The sequence below is a fragment of the Oryctolagus cuniculus genome, chromosome 12, assembly GCF_964237555.1.
Source record: "Oryctolagus cuniculus chromosome 12, mOryCun1.1, whole genome shotgun sequence".
Lineage (NCBI taxonomy): Eukaryota > Metazoa > Chordata > Mammalia > Lagomorpha > Leporidae > Oryctolagus > Oryctolagus cuniculus.
The window spans coordinates 73,257,605-73,272,663 of record NC_091443.1 but is presented as its reverse complement, the minus strand read 5'-3'; the positions used below and the strand labels follow the sequence as shown (position 1 = coordinate 73,272,663).

Below are 15,059 nucleotides of genomic sequence, written 5' to 3'. Positions count from 1 at the left end.
GGCACGCAGGACAGAGCCCTACCCTGACCTGGTCGGGGCAGGGAAGACTTGCTGGAGAAAATGACTCTGCAGGAAGCTAAGACTGCAGGCACCCACAAGGTTATATAAAGTGTACCACTATTATCTGGAAAACAAGGTATTCATTTAATATCCTCATATACAGCAAATGCCTATAAAAAGTAGATCCAATTTAAAGTCAATACATAACTTCCCAAACTTCCTACAAATATAAACTTTTAAAAGCAAACTACTTGACCAACTCTGAGAATATTTAATAGGAAGGTATCTTTAATAATCTACATAGGCCCAATTAAACCAGTATATATGTATGAGTTTTACCTATGTTTATATGGGTGATGACCAGAAATAAAGTAGTCAATAAAGTACTTTTCTATATGTATATAGACAATATTTTTATCCACAAACCATTTTCCTTCAACCTTAAACTTACCTGTAATGTACATTTACTTGTGGATGCTAGTGGTAGAGACAAATACATGAAGGCCTCAAATGTCCTTGACTTTTTGTGACAGGTGAGGCACTGCACTGTGGATTTGAACTGACCCTGAAAAAGTGCAACAATAATAGATTCATTGAGCTGCTTGTGCTTCTGCCAAGCATGTTCTGCAGCTTTGAAGTCATCAAGATGATCGTTATTTTCTTCTTTATGTCTCTTCCGATTATCAGCCTGGAAATAAGATTATTTAAACTTTACATTAATAACAAAAAGAAGCACTTTGCAGATTTAGAATCACTCATATTTCTCATAAAGTTATGTGTTACAAAAACAAAACCGCCAAACTAAAAAAACCAAACCTGCTTCATCGTAAAGGTGTGACACACTGGAATCTCTAATTTTTAAAATGATTGAAAGTCTAGTTTTGAAGAGAGGACATCTTACATACAGCTGGGAACTAGGAATACAAGCAGGAAGTTGTAATTTGTTTTCCTAGCTTTATCGATGCATAGACACACAATACGTATACACACACACACACACGTGTGTGTGTACTTGCTCAGCGGTAAGAATAGTGTTCTCAAAGGTATCTGAAAGAGATGACAGCTTGAAGCTAAAAAACAGCTGTAGTATACAAATGGAAGGGTGCCATTTATGCAGAGATACATGCCTCAGTAATAAATATTCATGTGAGTCATTTGGTTACATGAAGTAATGATTTTTGAAGTAAGTGTAGGGGCCAGCACTGTGGCGCAGTAGGTTAATACTCCGCCTGCGGCGCCAGCATCCCATATGGGCGCCGGTTCTAGTCCTGGCTGCCCCTCTTCTGATCCAGCTCTCTGCTATGGCCTGGGAAAGCAGTGGAGGATGGCCCACGTGCTTGGGTCCCTGTGCCTGCATGGGAGACCAGGAGGAAGCTCCTGGCTTCGGATCGGCACAGCTCCAGCCGTTGTGGCCATTTGGGGAGTGAACCAGCGGAAGGAAGACCTTTCTCTCTGTCTCTCTGTCTCACTGTCTGTAACTCTACTTCTCAAATAAAAAAGAAAAGAAGTAAGTGTAACAGGGCCAGGGTTGTGGCATAGTGGGTAAAGCCTCTGCCTGCAACAACAGGATCCTGTATGGGCACCAGTTTATGTCCTGGCTGCTCCACTTCCGATTCAGCTCCCTGCTCATGGCCTGGGAAAAGCAACGGAAGATGGCCCAAATGGAAGAAGCTCCTGGATCCTGGCTTCAGTCTGGCTATTTATTACAACTATCTGAGCAATGAACCAGCAGGTAGAAGATTTCTCTCTGTTTATCCCTCTTTCTCTGTAACCCATTCAAATAAATAAGTAAAATCTAAGGAAAAAGAATAAGGTCATAGTAAGCAACATATAATTAGTAAAGATGATATCTTTATTATTGTATATTTAAGATCTTCAGGTTGCCTATAGCTAATCTTTTATAAAATCAAGTTTATGATTTTAGTTTCACAAACAGTATCTTCAACTGTATAAACATTTGCAAATTTCTTAGCAATATTACCTGTTAATATTGCTTTATTAATACCAATTATATATACTTTTCAAATACGCATTGAACATCCCTAATTTGAAATGTTCTAAATTCTGACTCCATTTGTGCACCAACATGGCACCACAGGCAAAAAAAACTCCATAGCTGACCTCATGTGATGGGTCACAGTCAAAATTAAGGAGCACTAAAAATACAAAATTACTTGCGGGCTGTATGTATAAAGGTATACAAGGGTACTTCAAGAAGTTTATGGAAAGATGGGATTTAAAAGACTCTGGTGTAGAGTATTTTTGGAAGCCATGCATAGCTTTTCATAATATGCATTTCTATGAACTTCTGAAGCCTGTCATATATGAAACATTAATGAATCTTGTGTTTAGATTTGAAATCCATACCCAAGATATTTCATTATGCATTTGCAAATTTTCCAAGCTCAAAAAATGTGGTATCTGAAATACTTCTAGTCCCAAGCAGTTCAGATAAGGTATACTCAATCTGTAATTATAAGATGTTTTACAGTTCCATTTTTCAATATAAAGTAACTATATCTGAATAAACTACCAATGAACAATGGTCAACCAGAATTTTAAGTTGCTATAAAAATGCTATTAAAAAAATCCTGGGTTGGGCTGGCTCTGTGGCTCACTAGGCTAATCCTCCGCCTGCAGCGCCGGCACCCAGGGTTCTAGTCCCGGTTGGGGCACCGGTTCTGTCCCGGTTGCTCCTCTTCCAGTCCAGCTCTCTGCTGTGGCCTGGGAGGGCAGTGGAGGATGGCCCAAGTGCTTGGGCCCTGCACCTGCATGGGAGACCAGGAGGAAGCACCTGGCTCCTGGCTTTGGATCGGCACAGTGCGCCAGCCGTAGCGGCCATTTGGGGGGTGAACCAATGGAAGGAAGAAGGAAGACCCTTCTCTCTGTCTCTCTCTCACTGCTTAACTCTGTCAAAAAAAAAAATTAAAAAATAAAAAAAAAATCCTGGGTTGTTCTGAGTAACCCTGAAGAGCCTCTGCATCTTAGAAAAATCACAATTCTTACTTTGTTTAGATCTTCATGGAGACCATCCATAAGGAACAGGAGAAGTTCTTGGGAATCTTGCTGGCTGTATCCTGCAAATTGGTCATTGATTTTCCCAATGGTAATTTTAAAGTCTTTTGGACTGATGTATCTATACTGCCCTGTCCACAGGGCTTTCATGATTATTCCAAATTCTTCAGCCACTTCACCTTTATGCCCTAACAAGTTTGACCTGAAAGTAAAAAATACAGGATATTTTTAAATGTTAAGGTACACTGGGGCCAGTATGGTGGCACAGTGGGTTAAGCCCTTGCCTGCAGTGCCAGCATCCCATAGGGGTGCTGGTTCAAGTCCCAGCTGCTCCACTTCTGATCCAGCTCCCTGCTAATGCACCTGGGAAAGCAGCAGAGGATGGCCCAAGTCCTTAGGCCCCAACACCCACGTGGGAGATCCAACAGAAGCTCCTGGCTTCCGATCAGCTCAGCTCTGGCAGTTGCGGCCATTTGGGGAGTGAACCAGTGGATGGAAGACCTCTCTCTGTCTTTACCTCTCTGTGTAACTCAGTCTTTCAAATAAATAAAATAAATCTCTAAAAAAAGCTAAGGTACACTGTGTTCTTGATGTCAACATTAAACTATTCACATATTATAGCCCTACACTAAAATATTTATTTATTTGCAGTTTTACTACCACTCACCTGAACTTTGTCTTGCTCACACCCCTCTAACTCACTGCAAGCCCTACTGGGCTGCCTCCTGGTCAACCAGTGCCAGAAATGACAGTGAGACTCTACTTTCTTCATTAATCAGAATTTGATTTTTCTCTATACTATTAAGAATAAAGATGGGGGAGGGCTAGCATTATGACCCAGTGGTTAAGCCACTGCCTGTAATGTTGGCATTTCCGTATCAGAGGTAGGTTTGTATTCATGCTGCTCCATTTTGGATCCAGCTCCTTGCTAATGTGCCCAGGAAAGGAACAGAAAATGACATACATATTTGGGCCTCTTCCACCCAAGTGGGAGACCAGGAAGGAGTCCTGGCTCCTGGCTTCAGTCTGGCCCAGCAGATGGAAGAGATCTCTCCCTCTCTCTTATACTGCCTTTCAAATAAACCAATCTTCAAAAAATAAAGGTTATTTCTTCTTTTCCTAATTTAACGTCTCAGGAACTGTGTGGTAAGTACAATGGTCTAAATGTGTCCCCTCCTAAATGCAGGTGTTGTTAATGTGATAGTAGTAATAGGTAAGGCCTTTAAGAGGTGATTCAGACAGGAGGATACTCCCTTGTGAGTGGAATTAGGCACCTTTATAAAAAGTCTTGGAAGGAGTTGTCCTCTCTTGCACGTCTACCTTTTGTTATGTGGCGAGGCAGAAAAAAAAAAAAGTCCCAATCAATGCCACACTTTGATTTTGGACTTTACAACATGCTGAACTATGAGAAAACAAGCTTCTGTTCTTCATAAATATCCAGTCTCAGGTATTTTGTAATAGCAGCACAAAATGTACTAAGTAAGTATGGCTAGAACATTCTTTCAACACTACATTGCAAAAAGATTCTTTTACCTGTTAATATCATCCTGGTAACAGTTTCGGTTAAAATAATCAGCCAAATGTGGGGCATTACATAGGCACTGCAATATTGAGTTCATATAACAAGTATTTCCTAGATTACGAAGTCCAGTGAGAGCTGGTCCAGATCCTCCAAAAACAGGATTGAGATTCCGAATCTGAGAAGCAGACAGCCTTGAGATCTCAGCTTTAGGGTAGCTTATCGGCCTGAAGAACAAAAGTACATAAGATGTCTTAAAATGTAGGGCATCTGAAGTTAAGGTTTATGCTACAAATGGTAAAAAATTCAGGACCTGCACCACAGTACTGTATGGGGGTACTTCAAAAGTTCATGGAAAATGTAACTAAAAGATGTTTATTTTGATGTAAAAAGTTCTGAAATCCACTTTTTTCCCCCAAAACACTTTCTCACGAACTTTATGAAGAATAGTTAATATGTTGACTCCTAAGGTACTGGGTTAACACTGATTGTATTCTGGGACCCTTCTCCCCAAAAATATACCTTGAACCTCTTATGTAGGTCATGTGGTTCTTAGAGATTCCCTGAGTTAGATTCTCTAACTAGAGCTGAACTAGAGCTCTAACATAGAAAATACTTTCAAATTTCTTTAGTGTTCCCAGCAAGTTTAGCACTATTAAACGTGAACTCAACCACAATACCAAACAAGGAATCTAAAAAATATATTACTGTGAAGTAGACATCAAAGGAGACAGAACTTATCTGGATACTTTACCTAAAAACTAGGGCTGTGCCGACTAGCTGTGGGTGGCTATTCAAATTAAGTAATTAAAATAAAAAAGCAGTTCTTTAGTTGCGCCAACCACATTCACAACAGCCACAAACTATAATGGATGATGAAGATGAAAAACACTTCCATCAGTACAGAAGCATCTACTGGACAGCACTGAACTAGACAATGCCTCCAAGACTTGTGATGTTTAGTGTTTTGATTTCTTTGTGAAACTACTACAACTGCCGCAGCACTAAGGAATTTAATGGATAGATGTCTTTTCTTACTGATTTCTAGCATTCTTTCACTCCTAAAAGGAATACTGAGAACAGACTAAACTGTATTTCACCCCCTCTCTACATATGCTCAAGTACATGCACTGACGTAGTCTTCCCCTGTTCAACATATATAAAAAACACATGAACTGCAACTGGGATAAAACACTGTGACAGGGCCTGCTTTGTGGCACAGCAAGCAAAGCTGCTGCATGTGATGCCAGCATCCCATACGGTCACTGGTTTGTGTTCCAGACACTCCATTTCCAATCTCATTCCCTGCTAATGGCCTGGGAAAGCAGCAAAAGATGGCCCATGTACTTTGGCCCCTGCTACCCACACGGGAAACCTGGATGAAGCTCCTGGCTTTGGACTGGCTCAGCCCCAACTGCTGTCATCCAGGGAGTGAACCAATGGATGGAAGATTTCTCTCTGTAACTCTAACTTTCAAATAAATAAATAAATAAATCTTAAAAAACCCAAAACACTGTCAAGTTAACCAGATTTAATAAGAATGATGATGGAAGAAGGAATAAAATCTCACCAGTTATAATCAATCCTAAAATCTGTAACTAGATTAACAGAATTTTATATTTATTTGAAAGGCAAAGCATTAGAGAGAGCTACAGACAAAGATCTTCAATCTGCTGGTTCACCCACCAAATGGCCACAATAGCCAAGGCTGGGTCAGGCTAAAGCCAGGAGCCCATAATTCCATCTGGTCTCCCACTGGGTGGCAAGGGCCCAAGCAGTTGGGTCATTTTCTACTGTTTTCCCAGACCTGTTAGCAGGGAGCTGGATCAGAAGCAGAGAAGACATGACTCCAACCAACACTGTGATATGGGATACCAGCATTGCAAGTGATCACTGAACCCACCGCACTGCAACACTGGCCCTAGATCAACAGAATTTTAAAAAGTTTCTTCAAATAGATCCCCACCCGGCATGGTAAGTTTTCAGGAGGAAGAAATATCAACTACTTTCTTGGAATGTATACTAAACGAGTCAAAAGCATAGACTAATTGGAATTTCTTAGCAATTAAACTGTATGTAGTAAATGGAAAAACAAAGCCACTTATTTATATAGTCATTTCTTAGTATCTGTTCCAGGGCCCCCAATTAATACCAGTATCCACAGGTGTTCTAGTTCTTTATGAAATGGCATAGTATTTGTATATAACCACGCATACTCTCTTGTATACTTCTAGTCATCTCTAGATAACTTAAAACCTGACTACATCCTCATACAGTGTAAAGAGATGTTGCACTGTTTAGGGAATAATGGCTAGGGGAAAAAAAAGTCTGTACACATTCAGTACAGATGCAATATTTTTTTCTGAGTATTTTGATCCATGGTTTGCTGAATCTGGGGATGTAAAATCTGAAGATATGAAGGGAAGACCGGACTTCTATTTCACCTACTCCTCTTAAGAGTAAAGATTGAAATAGTACGTAGACTGGGGCAGGTGCCGTGGCACAGTAGGTTAATCCTCCACCTGCCATGCTGGCGTCCCATATGGGCACCATTTCTAGTCCCGGCTGCTCCTCTTCCGATCCAGCTCTCTGCTAATGGACAGGGACAGTAGTGGATGGCCCAAGTGCTTGGGCCCCTGAATCCACGTGGGAAGCCCAGAAGAAGCTCCTGGCTTCGGATCAGCTCAGCGCTGGCTGTTCGGCCATTTGGGAAGTGAATTAATGGATGGAAGACCTTTCTCTAACTCTCCCTTTCACTTCTACCTCTCAAATAAATAAAATCTTGGGGAAAAAAAAAGTATGTAGACTTAAAAATTGCCTCTTTACAACCCCATCAGTCACAAACAGGAACATCAGAAGATTCAGAAAGGAATGAAGCCAGGAACACATGTAAATCAGATATTGTTTTGGGAAACTTTACTTACGAATAGAATAGCACAACATAGTGAAGGAAAGAGGGAGAAAGTAAGGATTAGAGGCCGAGAGACTATAATGCTTGCTATTTTTTAATAATAGGAAAACTTTACTCTCATCTAATTGGCTGAAGGGAAATGTTTGGACCTTGAGTGCTACAACAACGTAAACTAAACAATCCTGTAAATTATGGCCCACAAAGGGAGATTCAGGGCCACAGGAATTCTAGGAAAAGCCTGTGGGTAGTCTGTGTCATGATGCTTTAAAACATAATATATTTGCATATCTGCATCGATACTTATGATAATCTTCTCTGAAACAACATTAAGTCAGCACATGGGAGAAGAACCAAGGCCCTTTTTCCTCCATGGTAACAAATGGGCAGTATAGCCATCCACAGAAGTTTCTGACTCCCTGACATTAATATGGCGATATATTCAGAGTCAGAGGTTTTAAAATACAACAAGTTATTCCAGTTCTAGAAGTTATGACAGTCTTACTTGTTTTCCCGATTAACTGTTGGAGTCACTGTTGGTTTCCTCCTCTCTTCCTCTTGGATGACCTGAGTTATATCTGGGGAGGAGTAGGAGCGCTTCAGTTTGGACGGTTCCCTATCTCGTTCAGCAGGAATCTGTGGCTTGGCTTTATGAGTTGGAGGGGTGGAAGGAGGTGCAGATGAAGGAGCCATTTCCGGTGGATACATATGAACAGTGTTGGTGGGTGAATGATAATAACGAAAGGTTCCGGTGATTGGGTCAAGAAACTTAGATGGAAAAGAAAAACAAAAGGTCAAAAACCAAAAATGACCACTATAAAAACAAATCACTACAAAGTATTCTATTGCTAAATTTACTTTTAGATTCATTTAAATAAAATGTCAATAATCATTTTTATAATTAAACTCCCAATTAGGTTTAAAAGTGATATACTCCTTCTAAGTAACAAATGCCAGAATGCTCATGAAGGCTGCCAGAACCTCAGGTTGGTTATTGAGAAATTTCATCCTGCTTTAATTAGGAGAAAGAGCTATGTCTTGTATAATGAGGAAAGAGATGTGAATCTGCATTAGAAGTGATGTAGGATAAACAAAATAAAAATTTATTTTAGGAACACAGTCACTACATTATTTATTTTAGAGCTAAGCTTGACTTTTACCTTGGCCCAGCCTGAAGGAAGTCCTGGTACAATCCTCCCCATTTCTTCACTTCTTGCTCTTGTCAAAGGTTCTCGTTGAGCCTAGTTTAAAAATATATATATATTTTTCAATTAAATTTTTCCATATACAAGCTACCTGGACCTTCAAAGAATCAAAAAGCCTTGCCTAGGCTACCCTTCACCATTTTTAACAACCAGTTCAAAGGCCAATAAAGCTTTATCTATTTTTCTCAAAGTCCATATAGTACTACAAAGAGGAGTGTGTGCACAAACCTGGAAGGATGGCCTTACACAGTGGTTCATAAGGAGGACCAGAGATCCAGACAAACAAGACAGGCTGTAAAATTATGTATCTTGGCCTATTCTATATCTACTACCTAAAGTCACGTGTGCTCCTAACATATCTATATCCGATTCTATATTTAGTCATTCCATAAGACACTGAAGCATTATATACATGTAAATACAGACCAGCATACTAAGGCACCAACCTCAATATAACTGGACAATTAACAGATGCTTCTACTTCTTTTCAGAAAAAATGATTAATAGAAAACAAAAAGAACTGCTAATAAGCCACCCAATTTTATCTTTATATTCACATCTATACATATTATGTTGTAGATCTGCCTTTCCCTCTCTCTTTCTGTAACTCTGACTTTGAAATAAATAATCTTAAAAAAAAACTTATCTTCGAAACAAAACACAGTGAATTCCACTTGTAGTTATCTACCCAAAAGAGATGAAAACATATTTTTTAAAAAAGATTTTACTTATTTATTTGAGAGGCAGAGTTACAGACAGAGAGAGGGAGACACAGAGAGAAAGGTCTTCCTTCCGCTGGTTCACTCCCCAGATGGTCGCAATGGCCAGAGCTGAGCTGATCCGAGCCAGGAGCTTCTTCTGAGTCTCCCACACAGGTGCAGGGGCCCAAGCACTTGGGCCATCTTCCACTGCTTTCCCAGGCCATAGCAGAGAACAGGATCAGAAGAGGGGCAGTGGGACTTGAACAGGCACCCATATGGGATGCTGGAGCTGGAGGCAGAGTCTTAGCCTACTGCGCCACAGTGGCCCCCCTACAATGTTTTTTGTTTAAAGATTTTATTTATTTTAGAGACAGAGAGAGAGAGAATGGGAAAACATATTTTCACACAAAGATATTGAGGGTTCACAGCAGCATTATTCAAAATAGTCCTAAAGTAGAAAAAATCCAAATGCCAATCAACTGAAGAATAAATAAAAGACATCAGTCCATGCAATACAATACTACTTACCAATACATGCTACAACATACTCATACCCTTCAGCTACTGTGATAATACTGTTATAAACACAGGTACAGAAATCTGTCTTCAAGACTCTCCTTTAATTCTTTTGTGTATGTACCCAGAAGTAAAATTGCTGGATCAACTGGTAAGGCCTAAGTATTCTTTTTTAAGATTTATGTATTTATTTGAAAGAGAGAGAAAGAGGGACAGAGAGAGACACAGTTGTTATCTTCCATCTGCTGGTTTACTCCCCAAATGGCTGCCATAGCAGGGGCATGGCTGAGCCAAAGCCAGGAGCTTCATTTGGGTCGCCCATGCAGATACAGGGTCCTAAGCACTTGGGCCATCTTCCACTGCTTTCCCAGGCACATTAGCAGGAAGCTGGATCAGAAGTGGAGCAGCTATGACTTAAACTGGTGCCTGTATGGGATGCCAGCACCCCAGGTGGCAGCTTAATCTGCTACACGACAACACAGGTAATCTGGTGTAGTGGTTAAGCTGCTGTCTAGGACACCCACATCCCATGTCAGAATGCCTGGTTTGGGTCCTGGCAACCCTGTTTATCATCTAGCTTCCTGCTAATGTGTACCCTGAGAGGCAGCAAGTGATGGCTCAAGTACTTGGGTCCCTGCCACCCATGTGGGAGATCCAGATTGAGTTCTAGCCTCCTAGCTTCAGCCTGGCCCAAAGCTTCCGTTGTGGGCATAAGGGAGTGAACCAACAGAAAGAAGATCTCTCTCCATCTGTCCCTGCCTTTCAAATAAAATGACAACAAATAATATTTTTAAGGATTTATTTATTTGAAAGAGTTACGGGGTGAGAGGGAGAGACAGAGGAATCTTCCATCCACTGGTTCACTCTCCAGATGGCACGATGGCCAGGCGAAGGCCAGGAGCTTCTTCCAGATCTCCCACATGGGTGGCAGGGACCTAAGTATTTGGGCCACTTTCTGCTGCTTTTTCCCAGGTCATTAGCAAGGAGCTGAATTGGAAGTGGAGCAGCTTGGATAAAAACCCACTCATACAGGATGCTGGTGTCACAGGCGATGGCTTTGTATGCTATACCACAATGCTGGCCCCCAACAATTAAAAAAAAAAAAAATGAATAGGCGCTCACAAGTTCTGATTATCCTGTATGTTAGAGAGTTCTGGGACAAGGGATCATTTCCCCAATTTTTGAGTGCTTAGAAGGCTTTTGCTCATGCTTTATTTTTGTAGTAGAAGTTACCAGTTAGTTGTTTCCTTGATAAGTGTGGCATTAATATGAATTATTAATTATGGTTATATGCCCGAACTGTGGCTTGAGAAATACAGAAATTCATGTTTTGTAAAGATATTTAACTTTTGATCACAAATCTTTTTTTTCTAAGATTTTATTTATTTATTTGAGAGGTAGAATTAGACAGTGAGAGGAAGAGACAGAGAGAAACGTCTCTTCCTTTTGTTGGTTTACTCCCCAAATGGCCACAACAGCTGGAGCTGTGCCGATCTGAAGCTGGGAGCCAGGAGCTTCTTCCTGGTCTCCCAAGTAGATGCAGGGGCCCAAGGACTTGGGCCATCTTCTACTGCTTTCCCAGGCCATAGCAGAGAGCTGGATTGGAAGAGGAGCAGCCGGGGCTAGAACCGGTGCCCATATGGGAAGCTGGCGCCGCAGGCGGAGGATTAACCTACTGTGCCATGGCACCGGCCCCCACAAATCATCTTTATACCACCAAAAAATGTTTCTTCCATTTCTATCTAACTTCTATCATGAAAACCTATTTATTATTAAAAAGCAAAAAGCATTGGTAGCTGCATACTGGAGAAAAAAGAAAAGCGTATTTTTAGACTGTAGAACAAGAAAATATGAAATACGTTTTTAAAATTATGAGAATCTGTTTTTGGTGTGCAGCCAAGGGCAGAAAAAGACAGCATTAACTGGATTACTGCCAACATTATTTGGTAAAGAAACAAAATGGGGGCTGGCGCCGTGGCATAGTAGATAAAGCCCACCTGCAGTACCGGCATCCCAAATGGGCACCGGTTTGAGACCTGGCTACTCCACTTTCAATCCAGCTCTCTGCTATGGCCTGAGAAAGCAGTACAAGATGGCCCAAGTCCTTGGGCCCCTGCAACCACTTGGGAGACCCAGAAGAAGCTCCTGGCTCCTGGCTGTGGATCGGCCCAGCTCCAGTCATTGCAGCCATCTAGGGAGTGAACCAGCGGATAGAAGACCTCTCTCTCTCTGCCTCTACCTCTGTATCTCTGCCTTTCAAATAAATAAGTAAATTTTAAAAATAAACAAAAAATAAAGACTCAACCAAAAAGAAAAAATCACTGTACACAAATGTGAATGTTAGAGCAGTCAGATGCCATTGATCTTAAACATTTTAAGCAGACACGCATGCTACAAATATTGTGATCTGACTCCTCCATACCGAGAGGAAGGTTTTATTTCACTCTAGTCTTTTGTTAATAATACATCAAATGTAAAAAAGAATGTGGTCATTTACCTCAATTACTAAACATAGATTGTATTTACAAACAGCAATTCAAACCTGTCAGTTCATAAATGCATGTTACTGGTCTCAAAGGAGAGTTGGTAAGCAAATGTGGACAGATCAGTGCAACACCCCTAGATACCTACTCATAATATTTCACTATTTATGGAAAGCCTCTGGTGTTTTTTACATTTAAAATACTTTATTAGCAATAATTATACATATTTATAGGTTACACCATGATTTTTTTTTTTTTTTTTTTGGACAGGCAGAGTTAGACAATGAGAGAGACAGACAAAGAGAAAGGTCTTCCTTTTTCGGTTGGTTCACCCCCAAGTGGCTGCTTCGGCCGGCGCACTGCGCTGATCCGAAGCCAGGAGCCAGGTGCTTCCTCCTGGTCTCCCATGCAGGTGTAGGGCCCAAGGACCTGGGCCATCCTCCACTGCACTCCCAGGCCACAGCAGAGAGCTGGACTGGAAGAGGGGCAACCAGGACAGAATCCAGCGCCCCAACTGGGACCAGAACCCAGGGTGCTGGCGCCGCAGGCGGAGGATTAGCTTAGTGAGCTGCGGCACCAGCCACACTATGATATTTTAACACATGTATACAGTGTTACGGTAATCCATATTTCCCCTTCTTTGACATTATTTTGTGACTGGAGGCTTAGAGTTTCTCTCTTGTCTTTGTTTACACAATATATATGCTAGCTTATTATGAACCTCTGCCTCCCCACTATGCTGTGTAACATTCGGAACTTACTCCTTTGATCTGACTCCGATTTGGTTCCCACATTCAAACTCACTCTATTCCCCACAACCCTCCCAGCCTCTAGTAATCACCACTCTATGTTCAGATTGAGTTTTCTGTTTTTCGTTTGGCTCCCATATATGAGGGGGAACATGTGGTATTTGTCTGTGTTCTCCAATTGCATCCACTTTGCTATAAAAGACAGGTGAATGCATAAAGAAAATGTGACACAATGGAGTACTATTCAACCACAAAAACAGAGTAAAAGGCTGGTGTTCTCTTGTTATACACATCTGACTTCACTGAGTTGGCAGTTTCTACTGTTTGTTTCTGCTTACCTTGCCTGCACTTGAATCTCCTGTCACAGATGCTGGGGGCAAATCTCCTGTCGACTTCTTTTGCACTTCTGGAGTTGTGCACCTCTTCCCCCTGTCTTCCACAGATTTCTTGGCATCGGAAGTCTCATGTTCACTTTTACTTTGTCTTTTTATCCCTGTTACGTCTTTGCTCCTCTTTACTGAGGTGTCTTTATCTTCCTTCTTGGCCTGTTCACCTTCTCTTTTCTCCATTTCTTCTTTTGCTTTTTGTTGGGTTTCTGTGATTTCATTTTCTTCAGTTTCTTGTTTCTTTCTGGCTTTCTGCTCTTGTTCCTCCCTCTTCAGTTTTTCTTTCTGTTCTTCTTGCTGCTTTTCTCGAAGTTCTTTTTCTTGCTTGCTTTTCTCCATTAGAAAAGCAGCTTCTGCATGAATACGAGCCTTTTCTTCATCTGTTAACATGGCAGACGCAGGGGGAAAGACTGGCTTGGTGGAACGATCAGGAACAACTTTTCCACTCTGAGGAGATTGTTGCTCATGGTCTGTTTTTTCATTTTTTATTCTATGATCTTCAGGCAATTTGACTGCAGGTTTTTTAGTACGATCAACCTAAAGATACAAAATCAGAGCAAACACACTTTTGTCAAAGTTCAAGGTAGTAACCCCAAATTCCTGAAATCCAGTTATAATAGAAGAACTGTTGTCACACGAAGACAACACCTGCCAGATGTCTATTTGTAAATTACCCAATGTAAGGATTTCTCGTAAGGTAGCGCTCAAATGGGAGATCGCCAAACACCATGGGTACTCCATCTTAATTCAACACTTTCATTCACCATCATTTGTTCATGTACAGGTGGAAGAGCTAGTAATGTCTTTATTTTAAAATAAAAAATCTAGACGCAGGCATGCCTAGATTTCAGTTCTATTTCTACAAACCCAATTGCCTATTCACTATCTCCAGAGGAATGCCACACATGTATCTCAAATCTAGTGTGATCAGAACTGAATTTTTGAGTTCCTCCCATAAACATGATCTTTATATAGGTAACTACTTCCCAAATAGTTGCACAGATCAGAAAATGCACAGTTCCAGGGTATGTTCTTCCCATACTGCCATCTGATGACTTTCCTCCTTGTATCAGGGCACTTCAGAAACTTCATAAAAAAATGGATTTATCTAAGGGTAAGTTTATTTGGGGTTTGCATAGTGTTTTCTTTTTCTTTCTTTAATTTTTTAGAAGAATGAGACTTTAATCAGTTTTAAGTGGAGGTTTTTGTTTGTTTGTTTGTTTTTTGACAGGCAGAATGGACAGTGAGAGAGAGAGAAAGGTCTTCCTTTTCCGTTGGTTCACCCCACAATGGCTGCTTCGGCGATGCACTGCGGCTGGCGCATCGCGCTGATCTGAAGCCAGGAGCCAGGTGCTTCTCCTGGTCTCCCATGGGGTGCAGGGCCCAAGTACTTGGGCCATCCTCCACTGCACTCCCTGGCCACAGCAGAGAGCTGGCCTGGAAGAGGGGCAACTGGGACAGAATGCGGCGCCCCGACTGGGACTAGAACCTGGTATGCCGGCGCTGCAAGGAGGAGAATTAGCCTAGTGAGCCGCGGCGCCAGCCAAGTGGAGTTTATAACACTAAGAGATGAGGGG

The 15,059-nt window shown here is 41.3% G+C and overlaps 1 protein-coding gene across 4 annotated transcripts in view; it reads right to left on the bottom strand.

Annotated features, from left to right (window-relative positions):
- The window catches only part of USP8 (ubiquitin specific peptidase 8), a 144,577-nt gene that overhangs the window by 4,934 nt on the left and 124,584 nt on the right, over positions 1-15,059 (bottom strand). For all 4 annotated transcript variants that reach the window (XM_070054175.1, XM_051822004.2, XM_070054174.1 and 1 more), the window contains 6 exons: positions 13,435-14,019; positions 8,603-8,683; positions 7,948-8,210; positions 4,549-4,761; positions 3,007-3,217; positions 452-688 (listed from right to left, as the gene is read on the bottom strand). In XM_070054175.1, coding sequence (XP_069910276.1) covers positions 452-688; positions 3,007-3,217; positions 4,549-4,761; positions 7,948-8,210; positions 8,603-8,683; positions 13,435-14,019 — 1,590 coding nt within the window. The remainder of the gene's footprint in view (positions 1-451; positions 689-3,006; positions 3,218-4,548; positions 4,762-7,947; positions 8,211-8,602; positions 8,684-13,434; positions 14,020-15,059) is intronic.